The sequence below is a fragment of the Mytilus edulis genome, chromosome 5, assembly GCF_963676685.1.
Source record: "Mytilus edulis chromosome 5, xbMytEdul2.2, whole genome shotgun sequence".
NCBI classification, from domain to species: domain Eukaryota; kingdom Metazoa; phylum Mollusca; class Bivalvia; order Mytilida; family Mytilidae; genus Mytilus; species Mytilus edulis.
The window spans coordinates 4551189-4572374 of record NC_092348.1 but is presented as its reverse complement, the minus strand read 5'-3'; the positions used below and the strand labels follow the sequence as shown (position 1 = coordinate 4572374).

The following is a 21186-nucleotide window of genomic DNA, read 5'->3' as shown; positions in this document are numbered from 1 at the left end:
TTGGGGACAAGTCATTTTATCAATAAAACAAATATTTTTTAAATGATCTAACATTTGAATTCTTGTTAATTTTCTTGTACCATTCAATTTTATCAGATTTTAAACAAAAGTTTAACTTTTTTTATATTTTGGTTCGATATATCCACCTAACAGTAATTATATCGTTCTTGAGAAATAGCCTGTCCCTTAAAAGTGCCAACATGGCTGAGAAGAAAAACAAATATTCTGTTCTCCTTCCAACTTACAACGAAAAGGACAATCTACCTCTAATAGTGTGGCTTATTGTGAAATATTTTACAGAGAGGTAACAAATAATGATGTCAAGAAATGAATAAATCCATTTTACATAAATTTTTGTAGTAAAAAAATACATTTTTATGAATATTTTTTACTATACCTGTATGTTTCCTTGTAGATGTCAAGCATTTATGCATTATGAAGAAACTTTTTAGTAGGCAAAAAAAAAAGACTAGAAAATTGTTGCCTAAAAAGGGATTTATTAAAATTTATTGAAAGATTTAAAAAAATACTTTCTCATAAGTTTTTTATGATCTACATTTACTTGCAAGAAGTGATTGATTGCAATAGATTTTCATTAAACCTTTAAATTTTTTATTCACTTATACACAATTGTTTGTATTTTATTACCATGTATTGTAAATTGTTTATCCATTCGGTCATTACCATTTATTGTAAATGTGTTTGCGTCAATAAAATATTGTCTATTGTCTACAGAGGGGGGTTAGGAGGGGTCCTGATCCCGAAATCCCGGGCTTAAAAACACGATATCCAGAAATCCCGAGCTAAAAAACACGAAATCCCGAGGTCCCGAAATTCGAAAAATAGAATTCCCGGATCCAGAAAGGGTCAATCCTGAAATCCCAAGCTTAAAAACACCCGATCCCGGAGTCCCGATAAAGGTCCTATCCCCCCTCTCTACAACCATGACATTATTGCATCAGAAAACACAATCTTCAAGTCATTGGGGCAGATCAATGTTAAAAGTGAAATTGGAAAGAGCATATAGGATTTAGAATAGTTCTATATATACCTTGAAAGCACACTAAATTCTCATTTGAATAATGAAATATTTGCCACTGGATGTTAACTACATCATATACATGTAGCAACCAACAATCAATAATTTGAATATTCACTTTAGCCTTCAACAATATTAAAAACTGGTACTTAAAGATGTAGTAAAATGTACTGCACTTGTCAGTTTCTGAACCACATACAAGTATATCCAATATACATGATATATAATTGTTTTCTACAAACATCTATAAGGGTTTACTTTACAAATTGTGACTTGAATGGAGAGATGTCTCATTGGCTCTCATACCAAATCTTCTTATATCTGTATTTATATAAAAAGATTGAATTTCTGGACTATAGATAAGAAGAAACAAATGTAGCTGCTTTACAAACATGACAAATCTTTTGAAAATAAATATCATCAGTTGAATAATTTGTACATATACCTGTTCAAATGGTAATAATGCTTTTGACTAATACAAGTATAACTTGAAGCACCAAAACTAATTTACAGTACAAACAGCAAATACCAACTCTCACAAAAGTTAACTGACATACAATGTAAAAGACAAACAACATTAAATTAGAGATACCAGAAGCCAAATTTAGTACATGCACAGATCATGCAGAATGATATGTGGTTAACCCATTCTTAACTGCACTGCCACACTTCTCTATCTTTTATATCTATAATGTTTATATATGCTACTATCCAACTTCTCAAAGTACAAATGTAGCACATCAAATTTTTTTTTGATTGCAGTAAATATGATTTTGAAATCATTGTAATTGATGATGGCAGTCCTGATGGAACATTAGAAGTGGCAAAACAACTAGAGAAAATATATGGCAAAGACAAAATTGTAAGTTTTACTTAGAGGTGGCAAAACAACTAGAGAAATATATGGCAAAGACAAAATTGTAAGTTTTACTTAGAGGTGGCAAAACAACTAGAGAAAATATATGGCAAAGACAGAATTGTAAGTTTGACTTAGAGGTGTCAAAACAACTAGAGAAAATAAATGGGAAAGACATAATTGTAAGTTATCCTTAGAGATGGCCAAACAACTAGAGAAAATATATGGCAAAGACAAAATTGTAAGTTATCGTTAGAGTTGGCAAAGACAAAATTGTAAGTTATCCTTAGAGGTGGCAAAACAACTAGAGAAAATATATGGCAAAGACAAAATTGTAAGTTATCCTTAGAGGTGGCAAAACAACTAGAGAAAATATATGGCAAAGACAAAATTGTAAGTTATCCTTAGAGGTGGCAAAACAACTAGAGAAAATATATGGCAAAGACAAAATTGTAAGTTATCCTTAGAGGTGGCAAAACAACTAGAGAAAATATATGGCAAAGACAAAATTGTAAGTTATCATTAGAGGTGGCAAAACAACTAGAGAAAATATATGGCAAAGACAAAATTGTAAGTTTTACTTAGAGGTGGCAAAACAACTAGAGAAAATATATGGCAAAGACAAAATTGTAAGTTTTACTTAGAGGTGGCAAAACAACTAGAGAAAATATATGGCAAAGACAAAATTGTAAGTTTTACTTAGAGGTGGCAAAACAACTAGAGAAAATATATGGCAAAGACAAAATTGTAAGTTTTACTTAGAGGTGGCAAAACAACTAGAGAAAATATATGGCAAAGACAAAATTGTAAGTTTTACTTAGAGTTGGCAAAACAACTAGAGAAAATATATGGAAAAGACATAATTGTAAGTTATCCTTAGAGATGGCCAAACAACTAGAGAAAATATATGGCAAAGACAAAATTGTAAGTTATCCTTAGAGTTGGCAAAGACAAAATTGTAAGTTATCCTTAGAGGTGGCAAAACAACTAGAGAAAATATATGGCAAAGACAAAATTGTAAGTTATCCTTAGAGGTGGCAAAACAACTAGAGAAAATATATGGAAAAGACAAAATTGTAAGTTTTACTTAGAGGTGGCAAAACAACTAGAGAAAATATATGGCAAAGACAAAATTGTAAGTTTTACTTAGAGGTGGCAAAACAACTAGAGAAAATATATGGCAAAGACAAAATTGTAAGTTTTACTTAGAGGTGGCAAAACAACTAGAGAAAATATATGGCAAAGACAAAATTGTAAGTTTTACTTAGAGGTGGCAAAACAACTAGAGAAAATATATGGCAAAGACAAAATTGTAAGTTTTACTTAGAGTTGGCAAAACAACTAGAGAAAATATATGGAAAAGACATAATTGTAAGTTATCCTTAGAGATGACCAAACAACTAGAGAAAATATATGGCAAAGACAAAATTGTAAGTTATCATTAGAGGTGGCAAAACAACTAGAGAAAATATATGTCAAAGACAAAATTGTAAGTTTTACTTAGAGGTGGCAAAACAACTAGAGAAAATATATGTCAAAGACAAAATTGTAAGTTTTACTTAGAGGTGGCAAAACAACTAGAGAAAATATATGGCAAAGACAAAATTGTAAGTTTTACTTAGAGGTGGCAAAACAACTAGAGAAAATATATGGCAAAGACAAAATTGTAAGTTTTACTTAGAGGTGGCAAAACAACTAGAGAAAATATATGGCAAAGACAAAATTGTAAGTTTTACTTAGAGTTGGCAAAACAACTAGAGAAAATATATGGAAAAGACATAATTGTAAGTTATCCTTAGAGATGGCCAAACAACTAGAGAAAATATATGGCAAAGACAAAATTGTAAGTTTTCCTTAGAGTTGGCAAAGACAAAATTGTAAGTTATCCTTAGAGGTGGCAAAACAACTAGAGAAAATATATGGCAAAGACAAAATTGTAAGTTATCCTTAGAGGTGGCAAAACAACTAGAGAAAATATATGGCAAAGACAAAATTGTAAGTTTTACTTAGAGGTGGCAAAACAACTAGAGAAAATATATGGCAAAGACAAAATTGTAAGTTTTACTTAGAGGTGGCAAAACAACTAGAGAAAATATATGGCAAAGACAAAATTGTAAGTTTTACTTAGAGTTGGCAAAACAACTAGAGAAAATATATGGCAAAGACAAAATTGTAAGTTATCCTTAGAGGTGGCAAAACAACTAGAGAAAATATATGGCAAAGACAAAATTGTAAGTTATCCTTAGAGGTGGCAAAACAACTAGAGAAAATATATGGCAAAGACAAAATTGTAAGTTATCATTAGAGGTGGCAAAACAACTAGAGAAAATATATGGAAAAGACAAAATTGTAAGTTTTACTTAGAGGTGGCAAAACAACTAGAGAAAATATATGGCAAAGACAAAATTGTAAGTTTTACTTAGAGGTGGCAAAACAACTAGAGAAAATATATGGCAAAGACAAAATTGTAAGTTTTACTTAGAGGTGGCAAAACAACTAGAGAAAATATATGGCAAAGACAAAATTGTAAGTTTTACTTAGAGGTGGCAAAACAACTAGAGAAAATATATGGCAAAGACAAAATTGTAAGTTTTACTTAGAGTTGGCAAAACAACTAGAGAAAATATATGGAAAAGACATAATTGTAAGTTATCCTTAGAGATGGCCAAACAACTAGAGAAAATATATGGCAAAGACAAAATTGTAAGTTATCCTTAGAGTTGGCAAAGACAAAATTGTAAGTTATCCTTAGAGGTGGCAAAACAACTAGAGAAAATATATGGCAAAGACAAAATTGTAAGTTATCCTTAGAGGTGGCAAAACAACTAGAGAAAATATATGGCAAAGACAAAATTGTAAGTTATCCTTAGAGGTGGCAAAACAACTAGAGAAAATATATGGCAAAGACAAAATTGTAAGTTATCATTAGAGGTGGCAAAACAACTAGAGAAAATATATGTGAAAGACAAAATTGTAAGTTATCCATAGAGGTGGCAAAACAACTAGAAAAAATATATGGCAAAGACAAAATTGTAAGTTATCCTTAGAGGTGGCCAAACAACTAGAGAAAATATATGGCAAAGACAAAATTGTAAGTTATCCTTAGAGGTGGCCAAACAACTAGAGAAAATATATGGCAAAGACAAAATTGTAAGTTATCCTTAGAGGTGGCCAAACAACTAGAGAAAATATATGGCAAAGAAAAAATTGTAATTTATAACTTCAGATGCATTTCAACCAGTTTTATCCAATCATTCCATAAAGAGAATTCTTTTATAAAGATTTGTTGACCATATTATTCTTTTTGAATTATGGAAAAGAGAATAATCTGCCACTTCATTTTAGATAAATTGTAAAATTTGAAAAAAAAGTATCTTTAATTTCTAAGACTTTTGAAAAACCATCAATCATGTCAATATGATTGTTTATACATGTATGGATAACTTTAATTTTTATAGGTCAATCATTTTTAATCAAAAATAAACCTTTCCTATAAGAAAATCTGTTTTGTAATCATAATTTAAATTTGAGTGCACATTTTGGTAAAATTCATGTTATGAAAAGACTTGTACTTTTACAATTTCTCCTTGTTCATTCTTGTTCACATATGCAGCCATGTCCATATTTCAGATCCTGTAGACTTGTGTATAACTTTGATCATTGTTTACAGGTATTGAGACCAAGAGAGAAAAAACTTGGATTAGGTAAATATAGAAACTGTTATTTTTAACTATTACTACTTATTGATCATCACTGTGTTGTCAAGCCTTAGTAAATTCAAATGTTCCATGCACAGAATTATAAATTTAGTCATCAAGAATATAAGTGACATGTTTCAGTGATGTAACTTCATTTAAGCAAATTCTCAATAACTTTAAAATTCATGAAATAATGTCTGTACTAATTTTATGGATGTCCCATAAATTTAATTTACTTGGGAATGTTATGCGCTTTTATTTGTAAGCACATAAAATTATGCTATTCTTTGCAAACATAAAAGTCCATTTGCCAATTACCGATTTGATTCTATTATTACACACTTTTTAAACAAATTACTTCCCTTTATCAATTGAGACTGGTTCTATACCGTACAAAATTGGCTTTTGCCAATGCGAAGCATGATAAGTTGAAAGTGATGTTTAAATCCATTGGATGTTGAATGTGTACGGATTGATAGTTTAGTCTTAGATGCATGATTTTTTGATTAGTTGTTAGTGGCTTTGAACTAGCTGTCAGATAACTGCGAGTACTCTCAGATCTGTTCATTGCGTCTTTTTGTGTCGGGATGTATAAGTGCCCGGGCACGTCCACTTGTATTTTTGTCCATCTGATGAGTTAAGCCTTTTTCAACTGATTTTTATAGTTCTTTCTTATGTTGTACTGTTATACCACTGTCCCAGGTTAGGGGAGGGTTGGGATCCCGCTAACATGTTTAACCCCGCCACATTATTTATGTATGTGCCTGTCCCAAGTCAGGAGCCTGTAATTCAGTGGTTGTTGTTTGTTTATGTGTTACATATTTGTTTTTTCGTTCATTTTTTTACATAAATAAGGCCGTTAGTTTTCTCGTTTGAATTGTTTTACATTGTCTTATCGGGGCCTATTATAGCTGACTATGTGGTATGGGCTTTGCTCATTGTTGAAGGCCGTACAGTGACCTATAGTTGTTAATGTCTGTGTCATTTTTGTCCTTTGTGAATAGTTGTCTCATTGGCAATCATACCCCATCTTTTTTATATTTTGGCTGTTCTACTAATTTTTCATGAAAATAACTTCGGGTGACAAAAGTATTTAGCTAAACAACAAATTAATGTTATTAAAAGATTTGAAAAACTTGAAGGTTACTCACATTACGCACAGATAATTTTCTCTTTCCCCTAGCTCTCCATTGTCAATAAAAATTCATGTTCCTCATAAGGGAGACAACAAAAAAAGGGATATCTAATTACAGGGTCAATAACGGGAATTGGCAAATAGACTATTGAATCATTCTAAAAATATTGAATATTGCTATATTTCAGGGACTGCCTACATTCATGGAATGAAACATGCTACTGGAAATTTTATTGTCATAATGGATGCTGATCTGTCCCATCATGTAAGTTTAGATAATATAGATAAGTGGTCAACTGTGTATATCGTGCTATTAATAAATGATAATTTTAGAAAATGACAATATAAAAGGGGTCATTTTGTTTTGATTATTCTGATCTACCGGTACAACAAATTTTGCAAATTTCAGTACAATTCATTCTGAAATTAAGTCATCTGAGTTACCTCCCCTTATCTATAAAATTTTGTAAACATTTGTGACAAACAAAAGTTTTCTGGGAATATGCTCATGAATTGTATTTTTATAATAGTTACTAGTAAAATCCACATCAACCATTTGAGTTCCAAATTGACTACTACAGGTTTTAGACACTAGAGACACATTAGGAGCATCTAAATTATTTAAAAGATATTGGATTAAAGAAGAACAGTAAAGCACAAATATCTTTGCAAATAAGAAGTCAAATTGTACCTAGGATTTTATGTCAATGGTATCAGTCTATTTTTTTGTTTTTCAGCCAAAGTTTATACCAGAATTTATAAAGTAAGTACATTGTATCTACAAACATAACACTTTATCAACAAACCTACAGTATAATTACTATACAGTAGCATGAACAAACCTACAGTATAATTACTATACAGTAGCATGAACAAACCTACAGTATAATTACTATACAGTAGCATGAACAAACCTACAGTATAATTACTATACAGTAGCATGAACAAACCTACAGTATAATTACTATACAGTAGCATGAACAAACCTACAGTATAATTACTATACAGTAGCATGAACAAACCTACAGTATAATTACTATACAGTAGCATGAACAAACCTACAGTATAATTACTATACAGTAGCATGAACAAACCTACAGTATAATTACTATACAGTAGCATCAACAAACCTACAGTATAATTACTATACAGTAGCATGAACAAACCTACAGTATAATTACTATACAGTAGCATGAACAAACCTACAGTATAATTACTATACAGTAGCATGAACAAACCTACAGTATAATTACTATACAGTAGCATCAACAAACCTACAGTATAATTACTATACAGTAGCATGAACAAACCTACAGTATAATTACTATACAGTAGCATGAACAAACCTACAGTATAATTACTATACAGTAGCATGAACAAACCTACAGTATAATTACTATACAGTAGCATCAACAAACCTACAGTATAATTACTATACAGTAGCATGAACAAACCTACAGTATAATTACTATACAGTAGCATCAACAAACCTACAGTATAATTACTATACAGTAGCATCAACAAACCTACAGTATAATTACTATACAGTAGCATGAACAAACCTACAGTATAATTACTATACAGTAGCATCAACAAACCTACAGTATAATTACTATACAGTAGCATGAACAAACCTACAGTATAATTACTATACAGTAGCATCAACAAACCTACAGTATAATTACTATACAGTAGCATGAACAAACCTACAGTATAATTACTATACAGTAGCATCAACAAACCTACAGTATAATTACTATACAGTAGCATGAACAAACCTACAGTATAATTACTATACAGTAGCATTGTCTTATATTTATATAATTACTATACAGTAGCATTGTCTTATATTTATATAATTACTATACAGTAGCATTGTCTTATATTTATATAATTACTATACAGTAGCATTGTCTTATATTTATATAATTACTATACAGTAGCATTGTCTTATATTTATATAATTACTATACAGTAGCATTGTCTTATATTTATATAATTACTATACAGTAGCATTGTCATATATTTAAAAGGTTGATGAACATTTTGAGTATTGTTGTTACAGTGCTCTTGTATGGAACTTTGTAGTTGATGGATTTATTTTCTGTATAGTTATTTAACAAAATGATAAAGAAAGTATTGTAAATTGGTTCTCAAAATAAAATTAAAATGTTGATTATCTTTTTAAATGGATAAAACCATCTGAGGTAAAAATTTAAACAATAAAATTTTGTAAATTAGTCCCTCTAAAGATATTGTGTAGGTTTACACCATGGTATAGTAATTACCAAATATTTGGTCAGTTTCCTTATCATTTCCCTTGCAACAATGATTCACAATATGCTATTTCACAAAATGGAGTAAATTTTGTTGCTTTTTGCTTCCAGTTTAATTATCTCCCCTGAAATGAAGAGTTATTTCTGCAGTTTTGTATTTGTTACACTATCAACATTTACTATGTTTATCTTTAAGAAAACAAAAAGAAGGAGATTATGATGTTGTATCAGGGACCAGATATAGTGGAGATGGTGGAGTGTATGGTTGGGATATAAAAAGAAAAGTAGTAAGGTAATAGTCATATCAAGATGGTCTGAAATTATTGAGTATTCTATTGTATAATTATAGATTATCGTCCCGGCTCAAGCGAGAAAATCAATCTCGTTGAGATGACCAATGATAATCTGTTTATCGCTATTTTACCTATGACGACGTTGTCAATTTCATGTCAATTTCATTAGCAACGCCACGTGCCTGCTTAGTTTCCAGCGATAATTTTCCATCTCAAGTGAGTAGCATAATATGAAAAATTATCACAAAAAAAGATCAAAGGAAAAATGCACAAAATAGCGATAATAAAAATTTATTTACGAAAAAGGTCATGCTTTTCTCAGATTGTTTATGACGTCTTACACTAAATCTGTACAAATGGTAAATATTCCAAGATTAATATCTATTGAAATAAAATAGGTGTAGAGATATATGTGGTTTTCTTTTTTACATAGTGCAATTTGTCCTTATCAGAATTTGGTGTTGATGACATTTCTTTGGAACTCTATTACATTTATTCATATTTTGACTAAATTAATGTTGATTTGAAGCTTGTTATATAGTTAAAACTCTTGTCTATTATTGAAAACATTATGTTGATCTTTAGATTTTTTTTTGTGTTGTTGAGTTGCTGTCTAATCTTAAAATAAAGAATAAACCAGTTGTTTTTTGTTTGTTTCAGTCGAACAGCTAATTATATTACACAAGTATTACTTAGACCAGGTGCATCAGATGTCACAGGAAGCTTCAGGTAAGTCAAATTACCTTGTTACTGACTTTTCCTATTTTTATTGTTGTTGAGTCAGCATAAATTTTATTTTAGGTCAAATGTATCATCAAACAATTTTAACAACTCATCTTAGACTAGCTGCTTTTCTTGAAAATACTACAAATTTAAAATATTTAGCTTTTTTGGAAGTAACTTTTAATATAATTCCATCTGATTTCTTATGTGTTGTTGACAAATAAGTTATCATTTTATTTGCTTATAATTTAATGCCTGAGAAATAATTTTTTATTCTTGCCACAATTTCTGTTAGTTGAGGGTGCTATGGTCAATCTTAGTCGCAAATAATAAAATCAATGGTTCATTTACTACATGTACTAATTATGTAAATTGTCAATAAAATAATCAAGTTATTATAGGATTAAACACATCTTTTCTACAGGTTATTGATGTGTAAACATGGGGGATTAGCTCACAAACTTTTGGACTTTTATGTCAAGTTTGTGAGTAAGAGACCCGGTTTACACATCAATAACATCTAGAAAAAATGTGTTTTAATCCTTATAATTCTTCCGCCAAACATACGCGATTATTAATTAACATTTTCTGTTTGATGGCTACTACATTTACCATCAAAAGCAAAATATGGCAGGTCGTAACTAAGGATTACGGCGCCATCTTGACTTTCTAAAAACCATAAATGTCTGATAAATGCAACAGAATCTAAAATGAAATAGCACCTACCTCAAAAACTTCATTTTAATTAAAAATTATCCGGATTTGAAACGTACAAGTAATGAAATAATCTTTCGTTTGAAAGTTTTCAATTGTATGACGTCGTGTTTTGTCATGACGTAAATTGGCCAAATCATTTGTGAATTTCCCGAAATTTTATACGAATCTACATTTTATACATATTCAAAGCTTTAATGCATTATTTCGTTTCTGTTATATATGCCTTTAAATAGAAACAAGTCTACTGTTATGTTTTTTGTTCTTCAATCTCAATTTGCTGACTGAAATCCCAGGATCCCTTTATGTATGTGTATTGCGCATGAATAGATCACAGTGAAGTTTATGAAAGTAGTTTCGGAATATGGTTTATCAAAGTGTAAACCAAGAGAAAAATTCTGATTGACCAATCCAATTCAAGTATTTATAGATATGCAAATCATATAAGAATTATTAATTGATGTCCATAGAAAAATTATTACTCAAACAACAGTATTGGGAACCGTAAAAAAAACCCGCATTTATTGATAAAAAGGGGTGATGATTAGATCTTTCTGATAGCTATAATCATTTTCTGAGGAAAGGACACAGGGTGCAAAAATTGTGTTCTTATTTAAAATATTATCTTTTCCACTTAACAATAACATTGTAATAGAAAACTGATTAGTCGAGTATCATTTTGGTATTCAATACTCTGTACCAAGAAGTGATACTCAAGTACTCGTTGGAATCCCAACTAGTATAATAGTAGTATTTATTAACAGCTTATCATTCTGACTGTGTATTATTTATATTCTGCTGACTAATAATTATGAAAATAAATGTTAACAGTTAGCAATATATACATTTGTAGTTCAATGTGTCACATGTAAAGATAAAACAGTTCAAGAGGTATATGTGATAAAATTTATAAAAATTATATAAATCAACTTAATACTTTCTAAAAAAAATAATTATAAAGCTTATAGCTTTTGAATGTTTTTTCTTTATATTTTCTTCAAGTGCTATGAATTCAGAAATAAATACAATTTTTTAATTAATGTGAATAATGTGGCATGGTGAGCTACTCAATGACAAGAAGTCACATTCTGATATCAGATAAATTCATCTGCATGCAGTCCTTCCTGAAATAGCAATGATGAATAACAAATGTTAGTCCATTCCATAGGAATGTTCCAATATAGGCAAACAATTTCCTAAAAAGCTCAGTGTTTGCCTCGGGGAAATATTAGATTATTTTAATAAGTTACATATCTCAAGGAGTTTAGTCTAACTGACTGAATTTAAAACAACGATCAATTAGCACTTTAATTCAATTATGACTATAAAACTGCACCTTTTCTCAATACTGTCCTGTTGAAAAAATATTTGATTAATTGTAACAGAATCTATAATGCTTTTCTGTACAGTTTAGTTGCATAAGTAGCAGAAAGAAATGGATTATTGAATTCTAATTGGTTTTTAAAATATGAGAAAGCTCTCAAACTGCAAAACAAGTTAGATCAGTTGTCTGAAAACGATTCCATTTTACCATGTTTAAAATTATGTTGTACGAGTAAATACTTTTTTTATTACAGGCTTTATAAAAAAGAAATTTTAGAGAAATTAATAAATGCCTGTGTGTCTAAAGGATATGTCTTCCAAATGGAGATGATTGTAAGAGCTACACAGTTTGGTTGCAGTATAGGAGAGGTATGCTTTTATTTATTGTGAATTTAATTTCAGTACTATAGGAGATGTACAATTTTATTAATTGACAATTGAATTTCTTTATGGGCATATGATACAGTTACAGGGGAGATAGAACTGTTAAATATATGTAAAGTTACGGAAATTTAATGTGCACTGAACAAGGAAACTATTAGTGCATTATGAGAACGAGTTTGGTGTCATTTGAACACATTTTCCTGCTCTGTTCTGAGTCATGCAAGGATTGGATACAATATAAGAAAGAGTGAATATAAGAATAGCACAAAGTAATCAAGTACATATGTAAGTGTTGTAAAAATGTCTGATTATCATATTTACTGTACCATTTAGATTAGTATTTAACTTGTTTTACTTATAAGTGGTGATTAAAAAGTAAAACTATAGTAAAATGTTCTACAAAAGGACAAGGGTCATCTAAGCTCAAGGTCACAGAATTTACGCTGTCAGAATTCTGAATATTATAGGTTATCAGTATATGTCAACAGTTATCAAGTAATAGATAGGTGTAAATGTGTACAATATTAGATAACACAGTAGTGTACAAATAAAAGATAACAATTGTCATATAGATTAAATTCAGGAATTTTTATTTATGCATCTATTTATTAACTTTATGACATATTTGGAGGAATTTTTTTTTTTTTAGGTTTGAAAATGTAGCATGTTTGTATATTTTGTTCTAAATCAGAGGTGAATTTAGGATGGGGCCTAGGGGACCTGATATACCAAACCCTTTTTTTTGTGGTAAAACTTTTGTTGATTATTTAGGGAATAACAGAAGAACTACTGGAGCGTGCACCCTCTTAGGCAGTCAGTGGACCCCCACTTATGAAAATTTCTGGATCCGCCACTGATTCTTTGTGAATACGTAGTATTTGGTTTTCTCCACATTTTCAAATGTAAAGATTAAAAATGACTTGACTGCTATCAAGGCAGAGATATCACCATTACTTTGTATTTGATTTGATATGTGATATCTGATTATGATATTTGCTTTATTACACTGGTGTGTAGAACATTTACTTGATTTAATTATCAGAATATGTTATTTTAGAAGCAGAGAGGTTTAAAGATTTTTATACAACCGCAAATTTTTTTTTGCGTCTTATAATGCTATCATTGCGTCGTCAGAAGACGCATTTAGTTTCCGGACAATAACTTTAGTTTTAGTGAATGGATCTTTATAAATTTTTACCAGAAGGTTCATTACTAATAAAGGAAGGTTGGGATTGATTTTAGGGGATATGGTCCCAATAGTTCAGGAATTAGGGGCCAAAAAGGGGGCCTAAAATAAGCATTTTTGTAATTTTCAAACAATAACTTGTGTTTAAGTGTATGAATCTCTCTGAAATTATACCACAAGTTTCCAAACCATGAAGGGATAGTTAGTTCTGACTTTGGGGGGTTATGGCTCAAAATATTTTGGAATAAGGGGCAAAAAAAAGAGGACAATGGACAATTAAGACAATTTAAAAGCAGTGTAAGGGAGGTAATTCAAAAACATTTAACATACCATGTTGGGTATGTTTGTCTTTACCTCCCTTACACTACTAGTAAATAATCTTTAAAGAAATTTCAAATTGTGAAAAGTTTGAAGAAGAAATCTTTAATTGCAAAATATTGTGCAATAAATTTGTAAGATCTTAACATTTGTTTTGTGTAATAAACCCATATTATGTCAAAAATTTGATCACAATCCAAATTCAGAGCTGTATCAAGCTTGAATGTTTTGTCCATACTTGCCCGGACTGTTCAGGGTTCGACCTCTGCAGTCGTATAAAGCTGTGCCCTGTGGAGCACCTGGTTAGGAATATATACTAATAGATATAAGAAGATGTGGTATGAGTGCCAATGAGACAACTCACCATTCAAGTGGATTTATTTATATTTATTTTAGACTTATGATATTGAGAGCTCAACTTATTGTACATGTATAGACAATTAGCTATTGTTTTGGCCTTGTTAAACATTAGTTAATGTTGTCTTGTTTTCTTTTGTTTTGTTTGGTTGCTGTCTCAAAATGCCAATAAAAATAAAGAAGGTTTAAGGTGTATTTGTCCTAGGCAAATTTGTACAATTTTAAATACCACATATTACCCATCATTGTTGACATTTACCATATAAAATGAATTCAAATATTAGCAGATTCAGCAGTTTATGGTACTGTGATTTACATAATAACAGATGCTATTTATAGGTACAATTTGACTAATGTATTCTAAATGTATAATTACTGTTGTTTTGTATTTTACAGGTTCCAATATCATTTGTTGACCGAGTGTACGGAACATCTAAGCTGGGAGGATCTGAAATATTTTACTTTCTTAAAGGACTCTTATATTTATTTGCTACAACTTAATCCAATAAAAATATTATTTATTCATTGGTTTTTATGACCCATTTATGGGCATTATGTTTTCTGGTCTGTGCGTCCGTTCGTTCGTCCGTTATTCTGTTTGTCCTATCGTCCCGCTTCAGGTTAAAGTTTTTGGTCGAGGTAGTTTTTGAAGAAGTTGAAGTCCAATCAACTTGAAACTTAGTACACATGTTCCCTATGATATGATCTTTCTATTTTCAATGCCAAATTAGAGATTTTCCCCCATTTTCACCGTCCACTGAACATAGAAAATGATATTGCAGATGGGGCATCCGTGTACTGGGGACACATTCTTGTTTTATTATGTTTTAGAACAGCTTTTATTTAATTCCAAAAATACTCAAGCTTTCAGAAGTACGTGGTTTATAGTGATGATATGTCTGTCTGACTCCCCAAAGACCCAATTGTATCAGTATACACTCCCCAAAGTCCCAATTGCATCAGTATGCACTCACCAAAGTCCATACATATCAGAATACACACATCCAAAGTCCCAATTGTACAGGTATACACTCCCCAAAGTCCAAATTGAATCAGTATACAATTCCCAATTGTATCAATTAACACTCCCCCAAATCCAAATCAAATTAGTCTACACTCCCCGAAGTCCATACATATCAGAATACACACACCCAAAGTCCCAATTGTACAGGTATACACTCCCCAAAGTCCCAATTGTACCAGTAAACACTCTCCAATTGTATCAATTTACACTCCCCCAAATCCCAATTGCATCAGTATACACTCCCCCAAATCCCAATTGCATCAGTATACACTCCCTAAAGTCACAATCGTATCAGTTTGCACTCCCAAAAGTCCAAATTGTATCAGTATACACTCCCAAAGTCCCAATTGCATCAGTATACACTCCCCAAAGTCCCAAATGTACCAGTATACACTTCCCAAAGTCACAATTGTACTGGTTTACACTCCCCAAAGTCTAAATTACATCAGTATATGCAATCTAACATCCTAATTGCATCATTATACACTCCCTATAGTCCCAATTGCATCAGTATACACTCCCCCAAAGACCCAGTTGCATCAGTATACTCTCCCAAAAGTCCCAATTGCACCAGTATACACTACCTAAAGTCCGAATTGTACCAGTATACACTCCCCAGTCCCAATTGTACCAGTATTCACTCCCCAAAGTCCCAATTGTATCAGTACACACCCCAAAGTCCCATTGTACCTGTATACACCCCAAAAGTCCCATTGTACCTGTATACACCCCAAAAGTCCTAATTGTACCTGTATACACCCCAAAAGTCCTAATTGTACCTGTATACACCCCCAAAGTCCTAATTGTACCTGTATACACCCCAAAAGTCCTAATTGTACCTGTATACACCCCAAAGTCCTAATTGTACCTGTATACACCCCAAAGTCCTAATTGTACCTGTATACACCCCAAAGTCCTAATTGTACCTGTATACACCCCAAAGTCCTAATTGTACCTGAATACACCCCAAAGTCCTAATTGTACCTGTATACACCCCAAAGTCCTAATTGTACCTGTATACACCCCAAAAGTCCTAATCGTACCTGTATACACCCCCAAAGTCCTAATCGTACCTGTATACACCCCCAAAGTCCCAATCGTACCTGTATACACCCCAAAAGTCCTAATTGTACCTGTATACACCCCAAAGTCCTAATTGTACCTGTATACACCCCAAAGTCCCAATTGTACCTGTATACACCCCAAAGTCCCAATTGTACCTGTATACACCCCCAAAGTCCTAATTGTACCTGAATACACACCCCAAAGTCCCATTGTACCTGTATACACCCCAAAAGTCCTAATTGTACCTGTATACACCCCAAAGTCCTAATTGTACCTGTATACACCCCCAAAGTCCTAATTGTACCTGTATACACCCCCAAAGTCCTAATTGTACCTGTATACACCCCAAAAGTCCTAATTGTACCTGTATACACCCCAAAGTCCTAATTGTACCTGAATACACCCCCAAAGTCCTAATTGTACCTGTATACACCCCCAAAGTCCTAATCGTACCTGTATACACCCCCAAAGTCCTAATCGTACCTGTATACACCCCAAAAGTCCCAATCGTACCTGTATACACCCCAAAAGTCCTAATTGTACCTGTATACACCCCAAAAGTCCTAATCGTACCTGTATACACCCCCAAAGTCCTAATTGTATCAGTACACACCCCAAAGTCCTAATTGTACCTGTATACACCCCAAAAGTCCTAATTGTACCTGTATACACCCCAAAAGTCCCAATTGTACCTGTATACACCCCAAAGTCCTAATTGTACCTGTATACACCCCAAAGTCCTAATTGTACCTGTATACACCCCAAAGTCCTAATTGTACCTGTATACACCCCCAAAATCCTAATTGTACCTGTATACACCCCAAAGTCCTAGTTGTACCTGTATACACCCCCAAAGTCCTAATTGTACCTGTATACACCCCCAAAGTCCTAATTGTACCTGTATACACCCCAAAGTCCCATTGTACCTGTATACACCCCAAAAGTCCTAATTGTACCTGTATACACCCCAAAGTCCTAATTGTACCTGTATACACCCCAAAGTCCCATTGTACCTGTATACACCCCCAAAGTCCTAATTGTACCTGTATACACCCCCAAAGTCCTAATTGTACCTGTATACACCCCCAAAGTCCTAATTGTACCTGTATACACCCCCAAAGTCCTAATTGTACCTGTATACACCCCCAAAGTCCTAATTGTACCTGTATACACCCCCAAAGTCCTAATTGTACCTGTATACACCCCAAAAGTCCTAATCGTACCTGTATACAACCCCAAAGTCCTAATTGTACCTGTATACACCCCAAAGTCCCATTGTACCTGTATACACCCCCAAAGTCCTAATTGTACCTGTATACAACCCCAAAGTCCTAATTGTACCTGTATACACCCCAAAGTCCCATTGTACCTGTATACACCCCCAAAGTCCTAATTGTACCTGTATACACCCCAAAGTCCTAATTGTACCTGTATACACCCCCAAAGTCCTAATTGTACCTGTATACACCCCAAAAGTCCTAATTGTACCTGTATACACCCCCAAAGTCCTAATTGTACCTGTATACACCCCAAAAGTCCTAATTGTACCTGTATACACCCCCAAAGTCCTAATTGTACCTGAATACACCACCAAAGTCCACATTGTACAGGTATACACTCCCAAAGTCCTAATTGTATCAGTATACACTCCACAAAGTCCAAATTGTACCAGTATACACTCCCCAAAGTCCAAATTGTAACAGTATACACTCCCAAAAGTCCCAACCGTATCAGTATACACTCCCCAAAGTCCCAACCGTATCAGTATACACTCCCCAAAGTCCTAATCGTATCAGTATACACCCCCAAAGTCCAAATTGTATCAGTATATACTCCCTAAAGTCCCAACCATATCAGTATACACTCCCCAAAGTCCCTATTGTACCAGTATACACTCCCCAAAGTCACAATTGTACCGGTATACACTCCCCAAAGTCTCAATTGTACCAGTATACACTCCCCAAAGTCACAATTGTACCGGTATACACTCCCCAAAGTCTCAATTACATCAGTAAACGCAATCTAACGTCCTAATTGCATCATTATACACTCCCTATAGTCCCAATTGCATCAGTATACACTCCCCCAAATACCCAATTGTACCAGTATACACTCCCAAAGTCCCAATTGCATCAGTGTACACTCCCCAAAGTCCCAATTGTACCAGTATACACTCCCCAAAGTCACAATTGTACCGGTATACACTCCCTAAAATCTCAATTACCTCAGTATACGCAATCTAACGTCCTAATTGCATCATTATACACTTTATATAGTCCCAATTGCATAAGTATACACTCCCCCAAATACCCAATAGTATCAGTATACACTCCCAAAAGTCCCAATTGCATCGGTATACACTACCTAAAGTTCCAATTGTACCAGTATACACTCCTCAAAGTATCAATTATATCAGTATAAACTCCCAAAGTCCCAATTGTATCAGTATACACTCCCTAAAGTCCCAATTGTACCAGTATACAATCCCCAGTCCCAATTGTACCAGTAAACACTCCTTAAAGTACCAATTGTACCAGTATACACTTTCCAAAGTCCCAATTGTACCAGTATACACTCCCCAAAGTCCCAATTGTACCAGTATACACTCCCCAAAGTCCCAATCGTACCAGTATACTTTCCCCAAAGTCCCAATTGTACCAGTATACACTCCCCAAAGTCCCAATTGTACCAGTATACACTCACCCAAAGACCCAATTGTACGGGTATACACTCCCAAAAGTCCCAATTGTACCAGTATACACTCCCCAAAGTCTCAAATTTATCAGTATGCACTCGCCCAAAGTCCCAATTGTACCAGTATACACTCCCCAAAGTCCCAATTGTACCAGTATACACTCCCCAAAGTCCCAATTGTACCAGTATACACTCCCCAAAGTCTCAAATTTATCAGTATGCACTCGCCCAAAGTCCCAATTGTACCAGTATACACTCCCCAAAGTCCCAATTGTACCAGTATACACTCACCCAAAGACCCAATTGTACCAGTATACACTCCCCAAAGTCCCAATTGTACCAGTATACACTCCCCAAAGTCTCAAATTTATCAGTATGCACTCGCCCAAAGTCCCAATTGTACCAGTATACACTCCCCAAAGTCCCAATTGTACCAGTATACACTCCCCAAAGTCTCAAATTTATCAGTATGCACTCGCCCAAAGTCCCAATTGTACCAGTATACACTCCCCAAAGTCCCAATTGTACCAGTATACACTCACCCAAAGACCCAATTGTACCAGTATACACTCCCCAAAGTCCCAATTGTACCAGTATACAATCCCCTAAGTCCCAATTGTACCAGTATACACTCCCCAAAGTCCCAATTGTACCAGTATACACTCACCCAAAGACCCAATTGTACCAGTATACACTCCCCAAAGACCCAATTGTACCAGTATACAATCCCCTAAGTCCCAATTGTACCAGTATACACTCCCCAAAGTCCCAATTGTACGGGTATACACTCCCCAGTCCCAATTGTACCAGTATACACTCATGGATTGATGAGAATCCACGAAAGCTAAATAATTCATTGTTTTCTCATTTTTTGCCGACAATGTATTTTTTCTGTTCAATTTTTAGCTTTCTGTACAAATTTTTGATTTCAGGAATAAGGATTACTTTTAATATATAATCGCTTTGTCTTCTTTGCTACGCTATCTACTATAATTGATAAGAATTACCTGTTTGAAAAAACAAGGCTCAAGGTTGACATGTTCATTATTACGTAAAGTTTTATCAAATTTCCTGTTACATAATATAGTATTTAACACTTTTGAAGTTGTTTATGTAGATAGGACACCTGCACATCATTTTTGATATTCATAAACCTCATTAATTGTACTTTTCTCAAAACGTGTGTTACTAACTTGACAGCAGAGCTTGCGCCAGACTTTACGTGTATATTGAATTTGATTAATACAGATAAATAAATACCTATATACTATTAGAATTATGATTTAAAAAATTTCTTTATAAATTTCATTATTAAAATTGAGAGAGGAAATGGGGAATGTGTCAAAGCGACAACAACCCGACCATAGAGCAGACAACAGTCGAAGGCCACACATGGGTCTGTAATGTATCAAGAAAATCCCACACCCGGATGCGTCCTTCAGCTGGCACCTTAATTAAATTGCTTCTATATTCTTACTATTTTGAGTAGATATTCTACATCGCACTGTGACATAGTTATTAGTATCCTTTCAAAAGTATATGACTGTAAAACCTGTCATTCATTATTCTCTTACCAAACGAACCAGGGTAGGGGATATAACATTTTGCCCGTCTTTCGAGGTCGAGATATGAGCTAGTACCAATCATAGAGGAATGAAATGTTAAGGTCAACACTAACCTTTATGTGACCTTGACCTTTACATTATAATTGCATGCCATTGATTCAGTTTTGCATTAAGATCAAGACCAAAGCAGTTTCAAATCATAGAAATCTTGACTTTCGTCAGTTGAAACACGGAGTTTTAGTAAGAAGTTCCACACTTAATTTTGGTATTCTTTTATACCTAGACTTCACACATTTATGGCTTAGGTTAGTTTTTACCACATCTATGTTTAAGGAATTAGATAATGGTTAGATGTAGTTCGTTCAATATATTTTAGATTTTAGATTTTTGTCGAATCTGATATTTAGTCTATGAAGTGAGACATAGCGATCATACATCTCGTCGGCGTCGGCATAACATTTAGGTTTAGTCGGCGATTATAAAAGTGTTCTATTATACTTATTTAAAATAACGACCTTTCAGTGAAACAGAACACA

The 21186-nt window shown here is 33.1% G+C and overlaps 1 protein-coding gene across 1 annotated transcript; it reads left to right on the top strand.

Annotated features, from left to right (window-relative positions):
• The first annotated feature begins 148 nt into the window (after nt 1–148).
• Nucleotides 149–14823, top strand: LOC139525358 (dolichol-phosphate mannosyltransferase subunit 1-like). Its single transcript, XM_071320592.1, has 9 exons — nt 149–304; nt 1802–1901; nt 5566–5599; nt 6917–6993; nt 7466–7491; nt 9201–9296; nt 9958–10026; nt 12312–12426; nt 14699–14823. The coding sequence occupies exons 1-9, from the start codon at nt 201–203 to the stop codon at nt 14801–14803; spliced, it is 726 nt and encodes a 241-aa protein (XP_071176693.1). The 5' UTR covers nt 149–200; the 3' UTR covers nt 14804–14823.
• The last annotated feature ends 6363 nt before the right edge of the window (nt 14824–21186 follow it).

Bases quoted from the DNA above. Each gene is read 5' to 3' on its own strand.
- LOC139525358 (XM_071320592.1), top strand. From the start codon at position 201: ATGGCTGAGAAGAAAAACAAATATTCTGTTCTCCTTCCAACTTACAAC. The intron at 305-1,801 runs GTAACAAATAAT...TTTTGATTGCAG, and splicing joins GTGAAATATTTTACAGAGAG to TAAATATGATTTTGAAATCA. The intron at 1,902-5,565 runs GTAAGTTTTACT...CATTGTTTACAG, and splicing joins TATATGGCAAAGACAAAATT to GTATTGAGACCAAGAGAGAA.